Source organism: Pocillopora damicornis, chromosome 8, assembly GCF_964200805.1.
Source record: "Pocillopora damicornis chromosome 8, jaPocDami1.2, whole genome shotgun sequence".
NCBI classification, from domain to species: domain Eukaryota; kingdom Metazoa; phylum Cnidaria; class Anthozoa; order Scleractinia; family Pocilloporidae; genus Pocillopora; species Pocillopora damicornis.
Genome location: NC_142677.1, coordinates 11240405 through 11264463, shown reverse-complemented (window position 1 = coordinate 11264463; position 24059 = coordinate 11240405). Strand labels below are relative to the sequence as shown.

Here is a 24059-nt window from a genome sequence, read left to right as displayed (position 1 = left end):
CAAGTGACACAGTGTCGACTGGTTGATTGTCTTTGAACAGGGCCCTAACGCCTCTGACTGTTGGGACCCTTAAACCATTTGCCCTTGTAGCATGAATCTCTATATCCCTCATAGGCAATATATTGTCGTTGAAACAGTGCAAACCTGATTGATCAACACCTTCCCATAAGTTAAACCTATGACTGCAGCTGGACTGGTTGACAAGTTATGCCCCTTTCCCTGTTTTTGCCAACCCATGTCACACGAGCAGGGGATATTTATGCAGCCTTGCTCATCTGCTTTTACACCCTTTTTGATGCAGCATTTCTTTCTCCTGACATTGCAGTTTTGCAACTTTTCCTTGTTACTTGCTCTACTGCATGCCCAATTTCATTTTCTCAACTCTTGAAAGTTACTGGATTCATAGAGGGAATATTTAATGTACACAGTAAATTATTTAAGTGGGTTTCACCGATTCCTGTGTGTAGACACGCAAGAACAGCTCTTGAATTAACATCATGACTGGGAGGACCTCTTTGACCGCTCCTGTGTTCACTGGAGGTCTTGACAACATTCTCTGTACCACACTGAGAACACTGAGGCTAACCAAGAACACCGAGGCTAATCTGTATTTTTTTCTGCTGTTATGTTCCTCAATGACAAATTTGCTGAAAATAAAGAGACTGTATTGATACTCAGGAAAATCTGATACTTTGTTCTGACACTGTGTCTTCTCCTTTAATGTGGAATATATGAGCACAAGTAAATTTTTGCAAAAACTAACAAAATTTCACAAAAACAGTGAATGCAATTTGTGGTCTGTGGAAAATTTACCAAAAACATTTTTGTTGGACATACAATTGTGTGATGCTTGGTATAGGGTAAAGGTAAGGGTAAGGGTAAGGGTTTCAGAACTTGCCCAAAAATTTAAGGACCAACCCTAGGCTTTTTATAGCTGATTGCAAATGAGAAGTTTTGTAATGTATTGAAGACGTACATATATAATCAACCTTGTAATTGGTTTTTGGAAACCTGTTAATTTTATAGCCTCAAAGTTGTGTGTACATGTACTAGCCATAAAACTGAGAATTTATTTTGTTTTTTCTTTAGTGTTGATTTTCTTTGGGCAGAAAAAATTGTTTCTTCACACCAGCTTTACAACATTTCAATGAACTGACAACATTTCAATGAACTTCTCAGAACATACAAGTCCATAATTCTACTTCCATGTGGAATGCAATTTTCCTTCTTTGCTTGTTTCTGATTAAAATTCAAAGCTTATACGTTTTAATGGTAATTATATTATGTTGTAACTGTAACCAAACATTTGCTGGAATTTTAAAATGAAATGTCAAAATGTTCAGGTACAATCATGGTTCAGAAATAATTTGCCATGAACTACCTGCAGTAAATTACAAAAATTCAAATTGAGAACAATTTCAGAGCAAATAAAGTCTTGATGAAGCAGGGTCCTGAAGATGCAACCATGACTTTGGATCAGGAGAGCTGTCATCAATAACTAAGACAGGAATTTGCCAGTTGTATTCTTTTGTCGTGCAAGATGATAGGTTAGTAGAAGTTGTATCATGCATTGAGTCATCACGTACGTGTACCTGAGTTGATGTAGATAGTTGTACTTTTGAGTGAGTGTGTGGCATTTTCCTTGATGAAGGGATGAGTATCTTGTTCAGCAGAGGTCTCCTTATTAATGGCTTTAGCCTTCAGGGTGTCACTCTTTTTCCCAGGGTCCTGTGGATGCAACCGTGACTTTGGATCAGGAAAGTTATCATCAGTTACTGAGACAGGAATTTGCTGGTCACATTCTTTGTAGTAGATGATATAGTAGTGGAAGTTGTTTTTTGCATTTTTGGTTCATCACATGTACCTGAGGTGATGGGGATAGTTGTATTTTGTGGTGAGTGTGTAATATTTTCTTTGAAGAAGGGTTGGGTATCTTGTTCAGCAATGGTCTCCTTATTTGTGGATGTCATCTTCAGGGTGTTGTCCTTTTCTTCTTTTTCTCTTTTAATGAAAACCTCTTTTTGATTATTGGCAGGATTATGACTGATATTGAAACTTGTTTTCTGAGACTGTGGCAGTGGCTTATTTCTTTGGCTGGCAAGGTAACTGAATAGGATGACTGTTTTTTCTTTTAAGTCTCAATCAGAGAGGCAAATGAACATACTCTTTTTTTTGGCTTTGAGAACCTGTTGCAAGTGGAGACTTTTTTGATTTTGCCACAATGTTTTTCCTTGGCAGAGTAACCTGCATGAAGATACCATTTTCTGATGGCACAAGGGGATGGAACTTTCCCAGTGCCTTCTGAAGGTCTTGCTTAAGTGATTCACAAAGGTAGGTGAGATCTTGAATTTCTTTCAACAACTCTTTGCAGCATCTTCCTTCATTCTGCATGCTTACTGACTGTTTGGAGCTTTTCCCAGCAACCTCTGCTTTTTTTTCCCAAATCTTCATTTGCTACAGGACCCTGTGTAATTGATGTAAATTTACTGCTATATTCCTTTATCCTTTTTCTTTCTCTTTTGGGGCTGAATCCTGCATTATGGTACAGTCAGTGGAGGAACATCCCTTGAAAGATAAAGGTGGAACTACGTTCAGATCAATCTGGAAGTTAAGGGGCTTGAACTGTAGGAAGGAGACATTGCTTCCCATCCCCTTTCTGGAAAATGCTTGTAGATAGCCACAAAATGCTTGCATAGCCAGTGATGTCTTTGCCAGTCAGGACAAGTGCAGGAAGGCATGTTGCTGCAATCACCAAAGTGCACTTGGTATGAAATTTTATTGTCACTTTGGCTTTTAACAAGGAACTGGCCATCTCCTTCTTGAGTGATGTCTTTTGTTATTGATTGAGCATGTGTAAGGCGTTGACAGCAGTAGGTTGCAGTGGCTGTCTTGGTCGATTGTGTAACCACTTTGGAAGATGGGAATTGTACTGGCAATAAGCACTTGAGTTACACATGTTATTTTCGGCAAACCTAGGGAAGGAAATTATAATCCAGGTGATGTGATCAACAGAAGGTATGACCTGGTATTTTATTACTAACTAGTTCATACTACACAAGGAATGTGGCACTCATCAGATAAAATAGCCAAATGGGAAGTTATATTGATTTTATATTACATCATACATGCATATGTATTGGAAGAAATGATACAATCTTCATAATTTAAGTATCATGTTTTAGTTGCAAGAACATCAGAGAGAGATTTCTATTTAAATGGTAGTAAGCTTCAATAAGTTTTATTATTTGAACTCAATAGTATTGGGATCAGGAAAACAGGACCTAATTACAAATAAAACAATATCATGCTAAATTATGACTTGCAATTGTTTGCAGTTTTTGTTGCTTTTGTTATGGTTTGGTCACCTTATGTGACCCAGAGTAAGCATGACACCTTTATACATCCTTCTCACTTGTAGAACAAAAACTTTTATATATCTACATTCTCTGAAAACACCTTAGGCCTAAAATCATCATTAAATGAAAATGTAACTGGAAATAGTCATGTGATATCAATATATAACACGCTGAGATCTAAGGTCAAGATGAGCTTTTGATTCCTTACCTTCTGTACTCATTTGGCAGAAATTGTGTCACTAAAACTGTGATGACACCACTTTAAGGCCTTGTCTCTAATGTCTGCAAGAAACTGGTGCTTATATGTCCTATTCTTTCTTTCCACACCATCGGTAGTGTTCACTTTCACATTGAAGTGGTCCTTCCTGTATGCCCAAACCCAGCGCTGCCAATAGAAACAAAGTGTCAAAGAAAACTTCAGGAATATAAACTGTATGTAATCTGATTTTCACCTTGCGGATCTCCATGTAAGAGCATCTTGGACTCATCTCAGACTCATGATGAATGATTAATGGCCCAAAATGACATCGGCTATGGAGATGGCCAGTTTGATGTTTAAAGTCAGAGTGACAATGATTTTAAGTGAACATAATAAGATGTGAGTGTAATTTTTAAGCCAAAAATCTTGAATTATTGCTGGATAATTCCACAATTATTATAATGTATGCAAGGGATAAACTTGCCTGTCTTTTGGGAAGCCATGTTGTGTTCATCCACTTTTGGAGTCTTGTATTGGTCCTCCACAGTTCACTGTCTTGAAGATCTCTAAGTGCGAAATTGAAGTCCCCTTCTGTGGAAGTTTTTGCAAGGTTTCGTAAGCTGTTCAGGAGGTTGTCTTTCTTTTCTTTGTTAATGCTATTCTTTGAGTTGTTGATCCACTGTGCCCATGCTTGTTCTCGATGGAAATCACAAATATACACAAGACAGCCTGGAACAGTTATAAAACTGAGTTGTAAAATTTCTGTGATAGGAGAATACATGCTGCCAACCACTTCAGCTAACACGAGGCCTATTGTATGCTAAAAATTCAACTATCAACGAAGGGCACCTAGCATGACCTGTGAGCCTTGGAGTAAAGTAATACTACTACTACTACTACTACTACTACTACTACTACTACTGAAGTCCGCTATAAAGAAATCAGGGTTCCAGGTTGGGTTCCAGTCCTTAATGAGCTGTAAGGCTTCACTAATGGCATCTGCATTTTCCAGCTGAACCACAAAAGAAGCAACAACACAGTAATCTACATTGGTTTTCACGCACAGAAAGAAGGTGGGGAGGGCATAGCGTGAAGTTTTGTACGTTGCATCCAGTAGGCAAATTTCACAACCATACTTCAAAAGCAACTCTCTTTGCCACTTCGTCTGGTGAACAAGGAGGAGGTTGTTGGATTGATCACCTATGCTTATTTCAATTACATCAGTGCTGTCCTCTTCCTTCAGTGACTGTGGTTGTTGATAGGACTTGCTATCACTTGTTAGGCAGCAAGGCCTGAAAAAGAAATTATCATCTTGGCTTTCTTCTTTCCACTTCGTGATTTTTGGTCAAGGTTTTCTTGATCAATTTGTGAATGTCTGCACATCACTGTGGCATGATACATGTGGTTCTTGACATCCATGGTTGTTGGGAAGAACTGTGTGTTGGTTAGATTTGAAGGCTGTTGGCCTGTGAAAAGTTCCTTCTTTACATAATGATGCAGGTGCCGTTTCATTTCAGAAACACAATTAACACAACTTCCAACAAGCTCATGAATTTTTTAACCAGTGTCTCATCAACAGGCTGAAGTAGCCCAGCAGTCTGATTACACAACAAAGAAAGAAAGAATAATTGCTTTATTATTTATTCATTTAGAAAATAACACAACCTCATCCCCAGGTTTTCGTGGTAAATGGTTCAATAACCTGCATGCAGCCAGCTGCTTTTGATGTCATTGGTTCAATATGAGAAAACTTTTTCCAAATTTGGTCAACAGCAGCTGGTTATGATAAAATATGCAGGTGGTTTTAACCTATCAGAAACAGGGAAATATTTTGAATGAATAATAATGCAAATTACACTAACATTACTATAGGCAGTCTCCTGGTAGAGCTTTTCAGTAAATAGTTACAGAATGTTATAATTACAGATTACTGAACACCGTACTTTTTAAGGAAATCCATTTAAAAAGTCCATGATGGCATTCCATTAAAATAGTGCCAGTGGAAATCCCTATCTGATAAAATCATGATATTATAGTCTTGACATTGAGTTTGAGGAATAAATGCCAGTGTAGCTGAAAGAAGCTCTACATGTAGTACATTTGATTGGTCTTTTGTTGTGATGTATAATCTTTATTTATTCTTGTACATATTCCACATGACAGTGGAAGCAGCACAGTCTATAGTAGACTGATGATCTGCGTTAAGTTAAGTCACCTTAAATCCCCCACCAAACTTCAGTGTCCTGACTGCAAAAAAAATTTAATTGATGGCCAAGTACTTACCCTCCCCATAGGGTGAAATAAGTGATCCATAGGTTTAGGAAGTAATATGTAAATACACTCCTCTGTAGCTTGTTTGCTTCTTTTCTGACTCTAGGGATGTTCTCAGAAATTTTGACATTGTCTCCCTTCTACTCTTTGTGTTCTCTGAAACCTATGATACAATGTTTTAATTAAAACAATATTTGAAAAATTAGTTTCTAAAATATTCACTCTGTTTCCATTACAGGTAAATTTGTTTCATTTCTGCACAATGAAATGTCTAGGTCGTCTTATCATCTGTCCACTCCACCTACATGTAACACAAGGCCCATTGGAATTAAGCACCATTTATAAGGCTAGTGATCATTCATGTTAATGGTAGTGCCCCCTGAATCCTTATTTCAATAATTTAAATAAACTGACCTTATTTTCAGGATACTTGATTATTTTCCTCAGGTGGATCTTTGCTGGACAGTCACATTTCTTTGTTTCCTGTACTATAAAGCACTGTTTGGTGTTGTTATAGCAGTGATCAGCATTCTCCTTCTGAAACCAAATAGATTTATTGGATTGTTAGATAGAGCAGTCATATGGGAATAGTCAAGTTATCAATAAACTTAGAAGTAATGAAAAGCATCCTTTAAAATAGTACTTGATTCCTACCTTGTAAACTGCAGTCACAAAGGTCTTTTTTTAGCAACTTTTTTAATTTAACAAATAAAATGTGATATGTCCTTTTACTTGCAAGTGGTAAAAAAGAAATCATTATTGCATGCTATTAGCCCTGAGGGAGAGGAGAGTGCTCACCAAATTGCTTAGAAAAATCAGTTGGGACTTACCACCTTGTTAGCTTAAGAGCAAATAGGTGAAGGTAAATCAATAACTATGTAATGCCCTATATATGAGTCTTTGGGAGTCCTTGATTAATAATATCATCTTGTTTACATTCTTCTTTAGTTAATTATTATGCATGCTTACATCTCTTTTTGGTCTCTTTTGAGCCTCCTTCCTTTTGAGTGCCTTACTTCTGTCTGGCCCATTTTGGCATTCTGAAACTTTGACCCCCACAATTTGGAATGGGATGCTGTCAAAACTTAGTCTGCATCCTGCCATCTCCTGTGAGTCAGCCCATTGTATATGGTGGTTCTCAGCATTTTTCTCTGCATTTTCTTTTACTCCTACATTTTTATATGAGAAGAGGAACCAAGCTAAGCTAGAAATACGATACATGTACACAAACACATACGTACATATGTATACATAGGCGCTTAAAATGGAGGGCCTTAACATCAAGCCTGCCCCACCCAGATGTAGCCCAAAGACTGGCATAATGGATGGGGATGCTGGCAGCTGTGTGTCAATAGCACTGAGTAGGGTTTTGACACTTTAAGCTTGACCTTAATTAATTAAGCATTTCTTGTTAACTCTTGTTGCAGGCTGACAGTAAATTGACACTTGAAGCTAAGTTGACTTTTAATTGCATTTTAATTTTGAAAGTCTAACTGACCAGTGTAAACCGAAGAATAATAATGTGTACATGTATTCTTAAGATATTAATAATGATTGGAAAAAAGTTATATACAATTTTCCCTTTTTTGTTTTTATTTATCTATATTTCAAGTTAATAACACGACCCCATAAGCCCCTAGCTTTAAATACTTATAGTGTCTAAATTAAGTTTTACTTCACTTTACTTTACTGTCAGTATGGTTTGTTTTGTAAAGCTTATGTGAAACACTTACTTACCCAGCTTACTGCAATTTGAAAATCTTCCTGTTTGTTCAAATACAGTGAAGCGTGTCGTCGTAGCTATCTCGTACTGTTTTATGAGTTCGTCAGCGCTGCTTTCATCGTTAACATACCCGGAATAAGGGTCAAACTGTATGGTGACCATCTTGAAGCCCGAGGTGTACTGTTATCATCCATGTTTGTTCTTTTACCAAAAATTTAGATTTCCCGCCAATATTTACCTGCGAGCCGAAAAACGTAAATGCATGAGTGTTAAATATTAACTGGACCACCCCTTCGCAAATATATTTATTAGAAGCAAATACGATGTTGAACAAAAACCAAGAGATCATGGTCAAATAAAACGTAAAGATAATTTATTACAAACAGAAAGGAACTGTATGTTTGTTCCAATCGAAAGATTTTACAGTGCAAAGTTATGCAAATGATCTTTGACCTGAGTCTGGTTTTGGTCGATGATAGCGAGGTCAAAGGATAACATCGACCGAAACCATTAGGCCGGTTATATTTAAGTGTCGATCCTCCTTTTAACGCCTTAATAACGGGCTAAACTTTTTCTTAAATATGTGATCTAGACAGAAATTAGTTTGTACAAGTTATGGGAAGAATACTTTCGCGATAAAATATTGAAGAACACGACGCTTTATCGTCGGTCACGCAGGTCACGGTCTCTTGATTCGCCGGAAACGAGCAGAAAAATAGAGAACTCCCGCCACGATTCCGCTGACGTGTCATGGGCTCATCTGGTTTGGGACGATGATATGTTTAACAAATAGATTCCAAGTTGCCGTGCGTCTGTTCAGTAATAGACCACAGATGACGTCAAAATGTGGTAGGAACAAAAAAGTGGCACACGAGGCGCAGCCGAGTGTGTCACTGATGTTCTTTCTGTTCAAATCTGCCAGAAACTGACTCAAACGCACTACGCGAACTTCCTAATACACGAGTACACTATGAATACGCTACAAAATGCAGACGGTAGACTGCAGACCGGACATAAAATATAGACTGCAGAGTGGGTACAAAATGCAGACTGAGAATCTGAAGAGTTTTTACGTCTAGTATATAATAACATGTCATCTTATAGCTTACCGAGCGTCACGCAATCGCTTTTACGCGATCAGCCTTCACGATTATTTGCACTATTGTGGAAAATTCCTGGCCCATTTCTTGATGAAAATCGATCGTAATATAATTTCAAGCCTTCAATATAGTCTTCTTACTTTGCACGCGAGTTGGTTGGTGTGATGTCTGCACAGATTTTACCAACGTAATAAAAGTAGATGACGTGAATAACAGTGATGGTAGAGCAAGCTTAAAACGGCAGAAATCGCCAGAAAATACAACGGATACACAGGGTATGAGTAAGTTTTATTGATTTTACGAGAAAAATGTTCGTATTTCGAAATATGTATCGTTGTAAATCGACCATACTTCGTTCCCTATACTATTCCTTATAACGTGCAGTTCCTCTCGTAACTTAACACCGAGTCACACAACGCGTGACGCGTTCATGAATTAATCGTTGGCTTTTTCTCGAGACGTGACCTTGGGCCGCCTGTGACAAGACAATTGCGTAAACAATATTTAACATAATAACATTATACACATTATACAACAATTTATATCTTTCAATGAAAAGTTCTTGTAATTCCTCATACCTTGTTCGTATCGATTCCCATTCTTCCCCCTCGCACGTTTTCTCATTTTAATATGATAAAGCAACATCAAGCAGTAGTGCTGTCTCCTCATCCGTCCAAGTGAAATATTCGTTATCCGTGCTACCATCCGAATTGGCTTTTCTCTTTCTGGACGCCATTTTGCATTTGGTTAAAGAAATGTTGTGCGTATGAGGAGATAGTAAAACCACTGACAAGTGTCACAGTTCCATCTGAACAGAAGGAAACTTTCGCACGGTTCCGTGTGAATAGAATGTCCGGTCGAAATTTTCGGCCGGTCGAAAATTCGTTCGGCACCGTGTGAATGTAGCCTAACTCTACTAACGGATCGAGACCGACCAATCACGGCTGACCAAGACGCCACTTAAGTCTTACAGCCAATAACATCACGGGAAAATTGACCAATCAGTTTATACAAACCGGACTAAGAACATTCGACTGACAACAACTATTCACTTGACTCTGATGATGACCTCCGCTCAGGTTGGCGAAACGTTAGTCACCACGACCGACAACAGTCCTTCTCAGGACTACACTCACCCGGACGATCAAACTACACTATAACATGTTATCCCCTGGTTCAAACCATTTACTGTAATAATAATAATGATGATAATAGTATATGTCATAAGCATAACATAAATATCTAGGTATCTGAGATCGTAGCGTAAAATCTATAACGTTTACTCCCCTTCAGTTCAGCTGTCTGATATATGCAGGCTTCTCGAGCAGGTACAATTTCAGTGGTTTCAGATCAGGCGCCCAAGATCTCTAGAAGGTTGCGTGTCAAACTTTTTCATGCAATATCGAAAAACCTCTACGGATGTGCATGGGATTTCAGGTCATTTTCCCAAGAAGGTTATAACACGATAAAATTTTTCAATCGAAACGTCAAACCCTTACTTCCCACTGGCTATTATCCTCATCTGGTGTGATTAAAGCCATTTTTTCTTCGCCGTCTTTCCTTTCATAAATATCATTCAATATATCTCATTAGACGTTTTGGCGTGTTGTATCGCGGAGTATTTTTACGAGTTGAGCTGTATTTTGACGAGTCCACAGGGTGAGTCAAAATACAAACAACGATTTTTACAATTATTTATCTTTATGCAAGTTTTAGAAGGCGGGAAAAGCGGAGTAAACAGAGAGGCGGTTTGTGACAGGTCTTACGTAATGCTCGGGTCGGATTGGCTTATGAGACGTCAACTTGTCACATAGGGTGTCAAAACGATTCAAAGTTGAATTTGTTCTCAAATCGTGCGCATTTAAAAGTACTACAAGTACAAAAGTGTTCGTTTTTCAATGAATAATTTATCGCCAGTAACAAAGCTTTGAATCTACCGGGAGACAAACTCTCAAAGACAGGGATGAGCTGTAAGAATATCAAAAATAATTTCCAAAACTAATTTCATCATCCGAGTCAATCATACGGTGACGACGCAGGAATCGCTGCCGTTACTTGAAGAGCTAAGGGTTGTCAACCAAGAACAATGGTACAGTTGTTAAATACGGCACCAGAGAAGGCAAGTGAAGCCAAACTGTCAAACAGGTCTTTTTTAAAGTACAAAATAACCAACTGTCCTAAAAACCGTACATAATCGCGGGATATTTGTTCTCTACTTTGTGCAATCGAATAATAAGTTGAAATATTCATATCGCTTCTGCAGAGCCTCGACTTCGCGTTCTCATATCTCAGTTTTCCCTCTACGGGTACGAATATTTCTCACGTGAGCTATTATGACGCTTAAAAACAGTAAAATCAATTAACGGCTCATTTGATCAGTTAGTTTCGTGGTACAATGGGCATCTAAACTTAGAGGTCTTCATAAAGTGGCAAGCGTTCCCTTCAAAATGCAACCTTTGTCAAGGAACATTCTTACTTTGGTAGTAATCATAGTTTTCGTTAGTGAAGGCCAAACGTGGAGTCTTGAGGGCTCTTACGGTAAGTTCACAGTAGTATTTTCAATTTCACCTAATTATCTATTGGTTCATTTTTCCCGTCAGATCCCGAATTTTGAATCAGTTCTGTGCATCGTTGTCGAAGGATACTAAGGAGTGATTGTCATAGTTTTTTCTTTTCTTGTAGGAAGATTTTCCCACCTTAAGTATGTGATGTTCAGTACTCGCTCACTGTGAATGAAAGGCTGATTCAGTTCGAGTAAACTATTGGACCGATGACAAAATTTTCTCTTTAAAACGATGTTTAAACTGAGCCCATGGTTTAATAGATTATTAGGAGAGTCATGTTTGCTTTTCTCTTGCAGAGTTTTGAAACATTAGATCTAAATAGCTAGTAATGAAGAAAAATTACTCTCATGAAAACTTCCTTCTAACGGTTTCAACGAGCTCTTGCCATGACGTAATGTGCAAATCATTGAACTCAATTGAAGCTTTGCTCGAGAAAACTTCGCCTTGAACGGATGCGTTTCTAACACGAGAGCAAGAACAAACCAGAGAAACAGATAACGTGTGATTTCTCAGATATTGATCAAATTCCGGTTTAAAAATTGACTAACAATATCAGGTCATCAACAGCCAATTTCGGCACTAATACGACATTGCACACGTAATGTAAAAGTTTACGAGTCATTTGCGCGCGCTATTGTTCCCTCATACTTCATTTTTTTTCTCTTTTTTTCATGTAAATCACGGGCAACATATGTTATTCACCAAGCGGGAGGTCCGTATTGGGAAAACTGAGCTCGAAGGTCTCGGATGCTACCCAAGGCCGCCACAATTGTTATCATGGCTAGTAAAGCGTCGCTTATCATTTCAACATTGTTTTTTTCCTTTAAACAGCATTTTGCCCTATAGGTGCATCGTGTTTAAGCAATGCTCAATGTAGAGGCTATAGATGCCGATGTAAGCCGGGCTTGGCCGGAGATGGAATTCGTTGCACACTTGGTAATGACCTATTTGTCTATAGCCTTCAGAGCGGGCGTAATTTTGGCGAGCGAGTGCTTAATATCCTTTGCGACAAGTATGGCCGCCATCTTTGATTTCAATGGCGGCGGTAGGCTGAGGAGAGAAAATAATTTGTGCCAGGGGGGTGAGTGACGGTCAAAAATAAGGAGAGAGTTGTGGGTGGAGGAGTGAATATTACTTTTCGCCTTTCCTCCCCCTCCCCCCCCCCCTTCTCCTTCCTGTTGTCTCTATCTCCAAATCAAACATGACCGGTTGCATAAACGATCTCGAGCTTCTTAAAAGTTAACTCGCCCTGATAAGACCCCTGCACTGCACGCTAATTTGTTTACTTCATTTGATACTTGCCAAGCTCCGGATCGAAGACACGTGGTCTCGATCACTAGTTGGATCTAAACGGCGGAAGGGCGGAAAGACAGAATGGCGGAAAATTACCCCATATCCTAAAAGACGGAATGGCGGAAAATCACCCCAAATCCTAAACGACAGCCAACATAATGTGACACATTACGAGCCAAGACGATTTTTGTTTTAGTATTGATTTCATTTCCGCGGAAGTTGTCATCATGAGGGGAAGAAAGGACGAAGAAAGATCTCATTCACTTACGTACACGACCAGAACACCGCTACGATATAGCAAAGGATCAGACAATAATGAGTGGGAAGTGTGTACCATTATTCCGTCTTTTAGAATTTGGGATGATTTTCCACCATTCCGTCTCTTAGGACTTGGGGTAATTTTCCGTCGTTCCGTCCTTAGGATGTGGGGTAATTTTCCGCCGTTCCGGCTTTTAGGGTCGCCCCTACCGTGTTGTGCTGATGAAAGGAGTGCAAAGACCTTATGCCCATCTCCTCCCCTCCTTGGATTAGAAATGGATAGTGAACTCCTGGGGATCGAAGATGCAATTAAGTCACCAAAAGATATCTGCAGAATTCTGCCGTACAGCACATTATTTTTTAATTATAAGTAGCGTTAATAATTCGAATCAAATAATCAAGGTTCACTTATTTTGTTAGCTAACTTTGTCTTATGTTTTCATTTCAATCAGGGAAGCCGGCGAACTGCTCAACGGCCAAAGATTGTGATAAAAACGCAGTTTGTATGGATGGAGGATGCCATTGTTTGGGCGAATTTCTAGGAGACGGCAGAACTTGCACTCGTAAGCGACATTCGCTTTGAAATAGAGCGTGTTTCGATTGAGTATCGTGAAACGTTTGACAGCCGAGTTGGAGTAAACGAATTAATTTCCGAGAGCTTGTAGATCCGTGGTGCTGACCAGAAGGACCGAGAACAGAATTTGCGTAGGTTTTCAAGCATCGCAAGATTGATTGACACTCTTTTCTCGGAATCAGCAGATGATCAGAGATCGAAGTTCCATGATGAACCTAACGAAAAAAATGAACATGTATCCCTTCACAATATGATTGATTTCTTTTTTCAGGCAGAATTAAAAAACTTCATTGTAATACAGTGGATTTTTGCGGAGATAAAGGAATGTGTGTGGTTCACAAAGACCTTCCTAGCACTACCCTCTGTAAATGCATGATTGGATACGTGTTAAACGACAAGCAAATGTGTGTCGGTGAGTCACCATGTGGGGCTGTAATACTAACATATTGACTGAGTGGGGGAGGGGAGGGTCGTAGGAGAAAAAATCTGGCTAAAGGTAAGAATCGAGAGCCAAAACTTTTCTTGTTCAGCCCAACCTAACTCAGCCATTAGGCATTTTATCGCGCGCGACCGTTGCTCCTCCCTCATCCTTCTTTTTGCTCGCTGTTCGTGGGGCCTTGTGGCTTTTTTCAGCCCTGCGGCCAACATACGGAATTTTGTCTAAAGGTTTTCTCCGAATTTTAAGGCGAATTACAAACAATCTAAAGCTTCTTTTTTTAATAATTTTTGCGGCGCGCTGAATGAAACCTTTAAAAAGGACTAACTATCGTTGCCGTTATTTTTCATTATTCTCATCACTTGTCTGTTTGATATTGTAAAGAAAAATTCTATCTTGGTCACTTGGAGTACTTACAGGGTTGAGGAAGATAATTTAAAGATCTGAACGGGTAAAATCTTTCAGTGCAGAGATTCGTTAAGGATTATGGCCTTAATTCTTATGTTTCAGCGTCAAACATACCATGTACAGACGACAAAGATTGCTCTTCTAAGGCCAAGTGCGAGCATGGACTATGCGTTTGTCAAGGAAACCGAGTGGGAAACGGCCGCGAATGCAGAGGTAACCAGTCAAGTAGACAAAGAAGAGCGATGTACTGATGCTCATCGTCGGGTCTCTGATGCTAAGTGCTGCATTGCGTCAGGGCGGGTAATCCGAGGGTCTGAGGTTTAATTCTGCACGGGGAATATTTCCTTTGTCTCACTTTTATGACATAACGATAAAACATCTCTCTCATTTATCAAGATAACGTTCTCCATTTCGAGTCTCATGAGGAAAGAAATGTGAATTTTGCATTTTTCAGACGCCAAGCCATGCACAGGGAAGCATAATTGTCTCGGAAGTAGTAAGTGTCTCGTTGATCCAGTGATGCCAGGAGAGAAACTCTGCAAATGCCCACCGAATCAAGTTCACCAGATTGCCTCTAACAAAGAATGTGTCGGTAAGTTCACTTTTTGATTGATATAATAGATATATGGGGAAGGGTACAGTGCTCTGAGGCCAGAGAATTTAATTGTCGAAAGTCGGGAACCAATCTAAGTAAGTTTTGATTAATGTGTATCAATATTTAATACCTGAGAAAGGGACATTCCCTTAAATCCAGCTAGAAGGTTTTCCTTTTTTTAACTTCAACAATGCAATCTTGCCTAAACTTTCAGTTCGTATTTATATTTTTAACAAAGGGCCTGTTCACATGGAGGTGGGGGACCCCAGGCAAGTGAGGTAACCCGCCTGTCCACATAATTTCTTATTTTATCTTGATCACGTTTACATGATAAGTGGGGTGACCCGCCTAGGCGGGTTGCCCGGTCTGTAAGTTAGGGTAACCCTGTCAGTCGGGGTGACAATTTGCCATGTAAACGTCTCAAGGTGGGGTAACCCGCCTAGCCGGGATCGCGTTCATGGCAAAAAGCTCAAAAGCGAAGCATGTATATTAACTTTGTACATTTCATAGCCGTCTCATGGCAGAAATCTCCAGAAACCGCAACGGACACACAAGGAGTGTAAAATGTTCACATTTCGGAATATTTAGCGTTGTAAATGGACTATATTTTGTTTCCCAAACTATTCCAAATAACGCATTAAGTCAACGGTTCCTCGCGCAACCTAACACCGCATAACACAACGCGTGACGCTTTCAAGAACAAATACAAATGTGTCCGAGAATTAATCTTTCGTCTTTCTCGAGATGTGAGCTTGGGACACCTCTGCTAAAACTCGTTAATTGCAAACGCAACAACAACCTGACCCCAGGGTTGTAAGATTGTACGTAAACGCGTTTCATTTTTCGACCACGGCTATGGGGTCTCCCACCTCCATGTAAACAGGCCCAAAAACTCGTCGTCGACCACTTGGGGAGGACGAGTTTTTTCAGGTTGTGTAACCGTGACAGACCTAGTGCGCATGGTCAGTATGCGCGCGCAACAAAACTGTTACACTAACAATTACGCATTACGCGCTTCTGATAGTTGTAACATGAGTGCAAAGCTGTAACACCAGTTCAAATTACAAATAGCAGGCGCGCTGTCAAAATTTCGTCTGTCCTCACTTTCTGTGATGCTTTTTTCATGCTAATCATTATCAAGTAACAACATGATTTCTTGCGCAATTTGATTTAAATAAGCACTTGTAAATTTTCAAGACTACAGATTGCACTCGCCCGGGCATACACCAAATTGCACTCGAAATCATGTTATTTCCTGGGCATGTTTTTCTCGAAATTTGTTGCAGACTGCGTGACTGACAAGCATTGTAAAGGTGCTGAGCTCTGTGAGGGTTTTAAGTGCAAGAGACCTGGTAAGACTGCCGTTTTTAGCAAATCCAAATTACTTTAAGAATTTCTGAAAGTGTTTGTCCGTGTGAGAGAGAGGAAAGGGGATTACTTGAGTCGATTTTAGCTTGGCACAAGCCGCTGGCCTCTCAGAACCCCCATTCTAGCCTATAGTCTTCTTTGGGCAAATTTAATTCTGGTTATTCCAACTTAGTCACTTTCTGTATATACATCTACTTTATGGAACCTTTTTAGAAAGTGGTTCTTAAATGACTTACAATCAATCCAGTTGTAAAAAAGTGACCCTATCCATCGACACATCCCCATAAGGCTATAAAAACCAAGTTCCCCCCCTCCTTCCTTCTTTAAGAGAACGACAGAAAAAATGATCGAGTTTTGCGACTTTCAGCATTTGACCTTTTGCTCCGACGCGGGAGAGATAAATAGAGGATATTACATTAGCCGCTTGGCCATGTGATGTTCTGTTTGTTTTATAGATACTGATGAAATTCCTACATAAATAAATTTTTTAACATCGCTTTCCGAGACTTCCTGAATGTTCTTCAAGCTCGGAAAAAGTATCGATGTGAAAATTTGGAGAAAGTCACCGGTAACTGTACCGTCTTCGCACCACAAAGCCATTTTGTGAGTGAAATTTCAAAAGAACCGGCCGCGCGCCTGAGTGGGAAGCTCTCTTTTAATTGGCTAGCCATGTAACCATGGTGACACCAATATCCTCACACGTGAAAGATAAAAATAGTATCTTCACTGCGCGCGATGAAGATATGATTTTTTAGTAAAAGGAAAAAATCCTGGTATTTCATCAGTATCTATATAATAATGCTAAATATGCTATTCAAAATTTGTAATGGTAGTTAATTGTTCTCTGTCAACTGCTAGTAACAGTCAGCTAAATAACTATTGTTTTAAAACAGATTTACATCCGTGTGATTCGTCCAAGGACTGCGATAGAAATGCTGAATGCCGCGATAAAAAGTGTCACTGCAAGGAAAAGTACGCTGGGAATGGACTTAATTGCACAGGTATAGCGACAGTGGGGAAATGTAGGAGATCAGAACCGTCTCCTCCTATTCAAACTTGTGGGGCTCTCACCTCTTTTATGACGCTAAGATTCTTGCAAAGATAAAATACATACTACTTTGGGTATGCAGATTTACTTGTCTAGAAATATTTCCTGGTCTACTTAAAGCTCTAAAGTTAAAAAGAATTGTTTGTTTTCTGATTTAAATTTTGGACCCCTTTGTTAGAAAACTCATTTACGAAAACAGGGGCTAGAGTTCAAATTACGTAGAAAATAAATTTTAAACTAGTTAAATGAACCACAACAGTTAACTCGAATAAAAATTCCGAGACTTGGTAAAATTGCAAACAAAGTGGTAACAACTTTGCGCGAACAAAAGCTAAAAAAATCCAAGTAAACTCAGTTAAAACAAACAGCAAAAGCACGAGGAAAATGTCCACTTCAGTTTTCCAATGTCAAGGTTAGAGTTCTTTGACGTGATTGGCTATTCGTTACTAAAAAAGGGAATACATAGAGGGGAGAGAAAGATAAAAATTGTTATTTGAAATTTAAAAGCAAAAGAAATTTTTTACACCCACCCCCCCCCTCCAGCCCCCTTCCTTATCAAAATTTCCTGTGTCCTTCTCTGCAACGAATGATAGTACATTTCAAAGCTACATTTTCCAAGATAAGGATAGGTTAATGTTTTGCGAGAAGATGCACGCCTTGATAAGTGCACACAATTGAGCCACCTTTCCATGTTATGAAGATGTTAAGCTAAAAAAAGTCCATATAATATAGCCTAACATTCGTTTTCGTTTTACTGTTGATCGATCTCCTAGCTAGCCATGCAAACGATCAATAATTCAGTCAGTAAATCAGTCAGTAATTTTTTCAGTCATTCAGTCTGTCAGTCAGATAAATAAACAGTCAGCCAGTCAGGTGGTTAATCCATCAGTTAGCCAGACAGTCTGTCATGCAGCTGGTCAGTCAGTTACCCGGTCAGTCAGTCGATCAGTCAGTTACACTGTCAGTCAGTCGATCAACCAGTCAACCAGTCAATCCAGTCAATCAGTCACCCAGTTAATCAGTCACCTAGTCAATCAGTCAGCCATTATTTTATTCATTCAGTTAATTAGATGATTAAAAAACTGTTAGCGGTTCAGTCGATTAAGCTGCCAGTTAGGCAGACAGTCAGTTGGTCAGTCGGTCACATAGCCGGAGTGTGAGTGGGTGAGTCAGTCCGTCCGTGGGTCAGTCAGTCAGTTACCCGGTTAGTCAGTCAGTTAGATAACGAAATAAACTGTCAGCCGTCTAGTCGTTTAATCTGTCAGTTAGCCAGACAGTCAGTTGGTCAGTCAATCCGATGGCCAGTGAGTCAGCTGATGAGTTAATCAGTCAGTCGGTCAATGAGTTACCAGGTCAACAGGTCAATTAGATAATTAGATAAACTGTCTGCTGTTCACTCGTTTAATCTGTCACTCAGTCGGACTATCAGTCAGTCAACCAATCAATCAATCGATCGATCCAACATTATTTCATTCATTCAGACAATCAGATAGTTAAATAAACTGTCGGCCGTTCAACAGGTTAATCTGTCCGTGAACCTCAGTCAATCAATGCATCAGTCAATCAATGCACCAGTCAATCAATGCATCAGTCAATCAATGCAGTCAGTCAGTCAACAGTCATTCAGTCAGACATCAGGGCAGTTGCTCAGTGACTCAGACTGACCGATAGCAGAGCCAACAGTCAGTCAGCAAGCCGACGAAACTAGAATAATCGATAGAGAACTCCTCTTGCAAAAAACGTGCTTACTTTTTATGGGTCTGCACCATTTGATTTGCGATCTGAAAACGTTGGGTCTTCCTTCTTTTTCGTTTCTTTTCAAATGAACTATCACTAATTGTGGTCAGAATGCAACTTGAGTCTATTACTTCTTTCATGCGATGTAATATTTTAATTCCATTGTTTTCTATCACAGAGTCCTTACCGTGCCCAGTCGCACATGAATGCGATGCCAACTCAACTTGTATTAGAGATCCCAACTATCCTTATAGTCCTTATTGCAGATGCAAAGCCCATTATGAGAAGTCTGATGATGGCGCCTGTATAGGTAAGATCAAAAAAGATCAAATTCTTCAATAGCGCTATTTATTTGAAGCCCATTCACCCTGGACTTGATAAATTTGAAAACATTGTTTTCATTCTGAAACTTCCCCTAACATTTCCATCCACGCCGTGCCGGATAAACTTCGCCAAATGCAACAGTTTTGGTGACAGAAACGCTTTACATTTGCATAATGGGAATAAATCAATCATTTCGTCAAAAATTAGAAACAGTGATCTCGGCATTTTCGAAAAGCTACATTTTCGCTCCGAGTTGGTGTCAGTGGACGGTGCTGGTGGTGCGCGATGTTGATGAGTCGTCAGTGTGCATCTCCAATTTATGAATCACTGTAACAAACCTAACGTTGAATGTCCTTAGTCTTCTTTTTTTTCTGTTTACATGGAAGAGAGGCAGATTACCACTAGTAGAGTGTTGTAGATTTTAAGACTGATCATCAAGGATGTACTTTTGTTTATCTATGGATCATTATTGTCATTTTTTTTTCAAGAAATTACTGAGTGAACATTTGAAAAATGTGTGCTTTAGTGGAGAAGTTCGCAAAATAATTGTTGACAATCAATTTTAATAATATGATGGACCAAAGTTAAATTACTTCGGGACTACCTCCTCCCTTGCATGAATTTTTATGTTCTAGTCAGTCAGACATCTCTTCTTCTCGTCTCAGTGCATATTTTTTAGCGCGGGGGTTTCAAATATATTTTCCGAGGTGCATGAGCAGAACACATTGCAATTAAACAAACATAGTAGACTAATTTTAGGGGTAACATAGCGTGTATTTATCTTATATCTATTGTATACATGCAGATATAGACGAATGCAAAACTCCAAACAAGTGCCCAGCTAAGCACAAATGTGTAAACATGCCTGGCTTCTATGAATGTTCTTGTAAAGAAGGATACGAGAAGGGAGATGGCGACGAGTGCGTGAGTAAGTACCACCGAAACTTCCAATTCGAGATTTTTCGTAAAGGTTTGAATAATTTAAATCCCTGATGCTGACCAGACAGTTTGCTGCCCCAAAGGTGCTGCTGCATACAGAGTAGTTTCTCGAAGAATTTTCGATCACACACAGTAGTTTCTCAAAGAATTTTCGATCCCCACGCGTTTGTAAAATCGGAACGAGAATTCTCTGTTACCGGTTTGGTTTATTCAGGAGCCTTCTGCACACGCTTTGCTGGAATAGGGCAACGAAGTTCCCATGCGCAACAACAATATCAAGCTATGTTTTGCTGTGAACAATTTTCTTCTCGTGGCTAGTTGTCCTTGCGTTCATCCGAGTTAGCTGACCCTAAGAGTATTGCAACATCGAGCTTTTCATCGAAGAGGTCAAGAGAAGCAAAGTTCTTTTTGCTCTTCTCAAGCAAATGCATGTGATTTACCTTTATAGAAATGAAATGTTCATGCGGTGACAATGGTAAGTGCGATGACGACGGAAAGTGTACTTGTAATGAAGGATATGAAAAAGATGGAGAAGGAGTATGTGAAGGTAAGTGATTACCTTTACTTGCCTCATCATAATGGTCTTTGGATTGAGATAAACCGATAAATTTCTATGTGCTGCGTAGCTCTTTGGTTAAATTAGAGTGCGTGCAAAGTGTCATGGCTTTGAAAAATCTCCATACGATATTGGTTTGTTCGTTGTTGGGAACAACGGCCGCTGCAAGATTTGTTGTGGTAAGGGGCGAAGAAGTAAATGCATTTTCCGTGCAACAAGAGAACTAGAACACCAGAAAGAAAACTTTGTATGCTCAAAAGTTTTTCAAGGAATTTCTCTAAAGTTGCGACAAAAGATAAATTTTATTCTGTTTGTGCTAAACAACCTCCAGCTGTTCAAAAGTTCGCAGTGAAAAGAGTCTGAAAATAGCAGTATCTGATAATTTAGGCTTAACAGGCGGTGTTATATGTAAACCTTGATCATAATTTGGGAATCGGGTATTTTGTTTGTATGAACACAGTATTTAAATAACAACCAGCTTTTCAATCTTTACCTTGAATATCTATTATACTTATAATAAAAAGAAAACTACACGTTAGCTCGAAGATATAAATTTTATGTTCGAGTGGCAAGAGCAATAGCTCACTAGTTCGATGCGCTCCCTCGTGAGATATTGTTCTTGCCACTCGAACATAAAATTCATATCCATGCGCCACCGTGTAACATCCTCCATTCATCATTTTCTTTTCTTTTATTATACTAGACATTGACGAGTGTAAAAAAGGGGCAAAGTGCACCGGTGATGGAGAGAAGTGTGTAAATGAACCAGGGGGACACTCTTGCTTATGCAGAGCGGGATATGTGAATAATCATGGAGGATGTGTCAAGGAACCTCGTAAGAATTTGTTGGCATAATATGAATGTTCTTGTGTATGATAGCGTCCTCGAGTAAATTTATCTGCTTCCTGATGAGGGATACCTTAATCCTAGGTCTCTCTCCTTTTCGTCAACCAAAATTGATGGTCGTACGTGATGCTTATTAGGTTTTTAAACTGTATTAGTCTGCGACTCTTGCAATAAAGAAAGAATTTGAAACGTCACAAGCACTGATAAGTAACGAAACACATGCACTATCCCTCGTGGAATTGCTTAGAGCTAGTTAATCAAGTGAAGGTGGACATCAATAATACTAGAGGATAAAGTTCGTATTCAAAGGCAGGCATGCAATATCCTCTATCTATCTTGAACAGAATGCAAGTGTACATCGCACGAAGAATGCTTCAACGGAAAGTGCAGGTGCAAGAAAGGATACAAGAGGAACTCAAAAGGGATGTGTGCTCGAAAACGTAAGTACTATTCACGAGTGAAAAAAGACGTATCCTTTTAATTTGGATACTTAGACTCTGAACTCTAATTGTGCAGCGGCTCTTACTTTCCTGGTATGAATTTCCATCTGTTCGTCATTTGGAGGATAAATTGTGTTAAGATCACTTGATTGAGCCAATGGTGTTCTTTGTTATCAGAATGTATTTCAAAGGGTAAGAAATATGTATTTAGTCTAATAGAGAGCGAGAGAAAATATACTTAACAATCTTTGATCATATTATTCATTTTCTATATTTCTATGTTATTCATTTTCTGTTTTTTTAAGGTGGCTTAGTTGGTTCAGGCTACTCTGTACACGTCACCAGTCACCTGGGCTCCCTCGGCCTCGTCCTTATGCTGCTTGGGCGCTTGGCCGTTACAGCATGAGGAACCGCGCCTACTGCTTGCTTTGCTGCTGCATGCTCATTCTTTTAACTTTTCTCTTTTTGTCTTACAAAAACATCTGTATGAAATTACTGTATTTGTAAGAGATACTTCTATAGGTGATACAAATCTATACGGATGATTCAAGAAAGTTTGAAAAAATTATATTTTTAACTCCTTACACTGATATCTACCCTTTCAAACATAATTTTTCACGTTCAAATAACTGTTTATCTGAACCTCATCAATTGTACTCTTTCACTCGTTGTTTCATTGAGTTTGTTTCGTGTCTCTTCAAAGATTTCTTACTATTTTTTTAACACAACCATCAAGTCCTCTTGTTATCCTGAATGATGTGAAGTTACGTGAAATTTTCCCTGATATTTGATGTCAAACATTACCAGAATTGAACTTCTTACCTTGTCAATCAATAAATTTGCTTCGCCTTGCTTTGCTCGCTTAGAAAAAAATGTTGTCTTTGATGATCTTTTGTCTGTATGAATTGGTCTCCCGGGAAGACGCGAGGGAATATATATCGCACAATCTCAGCTGACTGAAAATCTCCCTTTGATGATTGAGAGGATGAAATTATCAGTCATGATGAAAAGCAACGGAGTCAATAGCTTACTTAAACTTTTAAACAACGAACAAGGTTACATTCCTTAACAAAAAAATTCTTAAAAAATCTCACTTCCGGAGTAGAGCGACCTATTCAGGTTTTCGATTGGGTTATACTAGTTTAGGACTGGGGCTCAAAAGAAATAAGTATGTACTTAAACAATTATACGTGAATAGCCTAAAACGCGCGCACCGATTGGCTACTCAAACTCCGAATATAGTTTGTTAGTATATGCCACTAAGGTTACTATTCACCTCTTCACAATGATTGTTAATAATGAAATTTTCAACTCCAAGTAGTGCATTTCTAGTGTTCTGATTGGTTTATCAGCTCATTTTCTGAATCACCTTATAGAAATGCATTGCACCAACTGTTGCGGAGCTGGAAAAAGGCTCCGCCAAATAACCAAACTTTTCGCACTTGTTGGATGCAAGACTGGTTAAGCCAAATCAACGCTATGCGCCATGTTGGCTATTTACCATCACATTTTCAATGCGCGCCCAAAAATTTTATAATCGTTGCAGGAACAAATGAGTCAAACTCATCCTTTTGTGCTACATTATCTTACTGCTTTAGTATATACTACAATAACTATTCACCTTAGTATCGGTGGTTAGTGGTGGATATCTGCTTCGTTGCTCGGTAAATATCCACCTCCAGCCACCTCTACTTCAATAAATAGGTAAATAGTTGAAAGCATACACTGAAAAAAGTATGATTCTTAAGTGAAAAACTAAAAAAGTAAGAGTGTTTGAACTGAAATATGAAGTTTTCACTGAAATTAGCGCAATTATGTCAACAAAGTGTACTTCGCTCTCAAATAAGAATCAATTTCCCTTAAAAAAAATTGAAGCCCCAAAACAAGAAAAAATTTCCCCTTTTAAAATAATATTCTCTTAACAAAGAGTCACTTAAAATGCATTGCACTTATATCGGTGTCTTCTATTTCTTTTAAGTGTATCTGCTTGGAAGTAGGTTCAAATTCCCTAAAGAATGTACTTT

At 39.0% G+C, this 24059-nt stretch overlaps 2 protein-coding genes across 8 annotated transcripts; one reads left to right on the top strand and one right to left on the bottom strand.

The window, feature by feature from the left end:
• Positions 1–100: 100 nt before the first annotated feature.
• Positions 101–10261, bottom strand: LOC149041366 (uncharacterized). 7 transcript variants are annotated; one of them, XR_016179395.1, is made up of 9 exons: positions 10149–10261; positions 7564–7787; positions 6796–6995; positions 6241–6363; positions 5839–5989; positions 4040–5153; positions 3565–3741; positions 1593–2972; positions 101–647 (listed from the first exon to the last, which is right to left on the bottom strand). XR_016179395.1 is itself a non-coding variant. In XM_089181083.1 (5 exons), the coding sequence occupies exons 2-5, from the start codon at positions 7709–7711 to the stop codon at positions 5873–5875; spliced, it is 588 nt and encodes a 195-aa protein (XP_089037209.1). In that variant the 5' UTR covers positions 7712–7787; positions 10149–10261; the 3' UTR covers positions 5432–5872. The 7 variants fall into 7 exon arrangements, 1 of the variants encoding a protein (XP_089037209.1); XR_016179396.1 differs by lacking the exon at positions 101–647 and having other exon boundaries at positions 1051–2972; positions 4040–4284; positions 4692–5153; XR_016179394.1 differs by lacking the exon at positions 101–647 and having other exon boundaries at positions 1051–2972; positions 4040–5364.
• LOC113681804 (uncharacterized) lies at positions 9507–24024 on the top strand. Its single transcript, XM_089181089.1, has 14 exons — positions 9507–11187; positions 12045–12149; positions 13217–13327; positions 13610–13750; positions 14285–14395; positions 14637–14774; positions 16064–16129; positions 17039–17146; positions 19109–19240; positions 20060–20182; positions 20642–20740; positions 21453–21584; positions 21940–22035; positions 22341–24024. The coding sequence occupies exons 1-14, from the start codon at positions 11097–11099 to the stop codon at positions 22439–22441; spliced, it is 1554 nt and encodes a 517-aa protein (XP_089037215.1). The 5' UTR covers positions 9507–11096; the 3' UTR covers positions 22442–24024.
• The last annotated feature ends 35 nt before the right edge of the window (positions 24025–24059 follow it).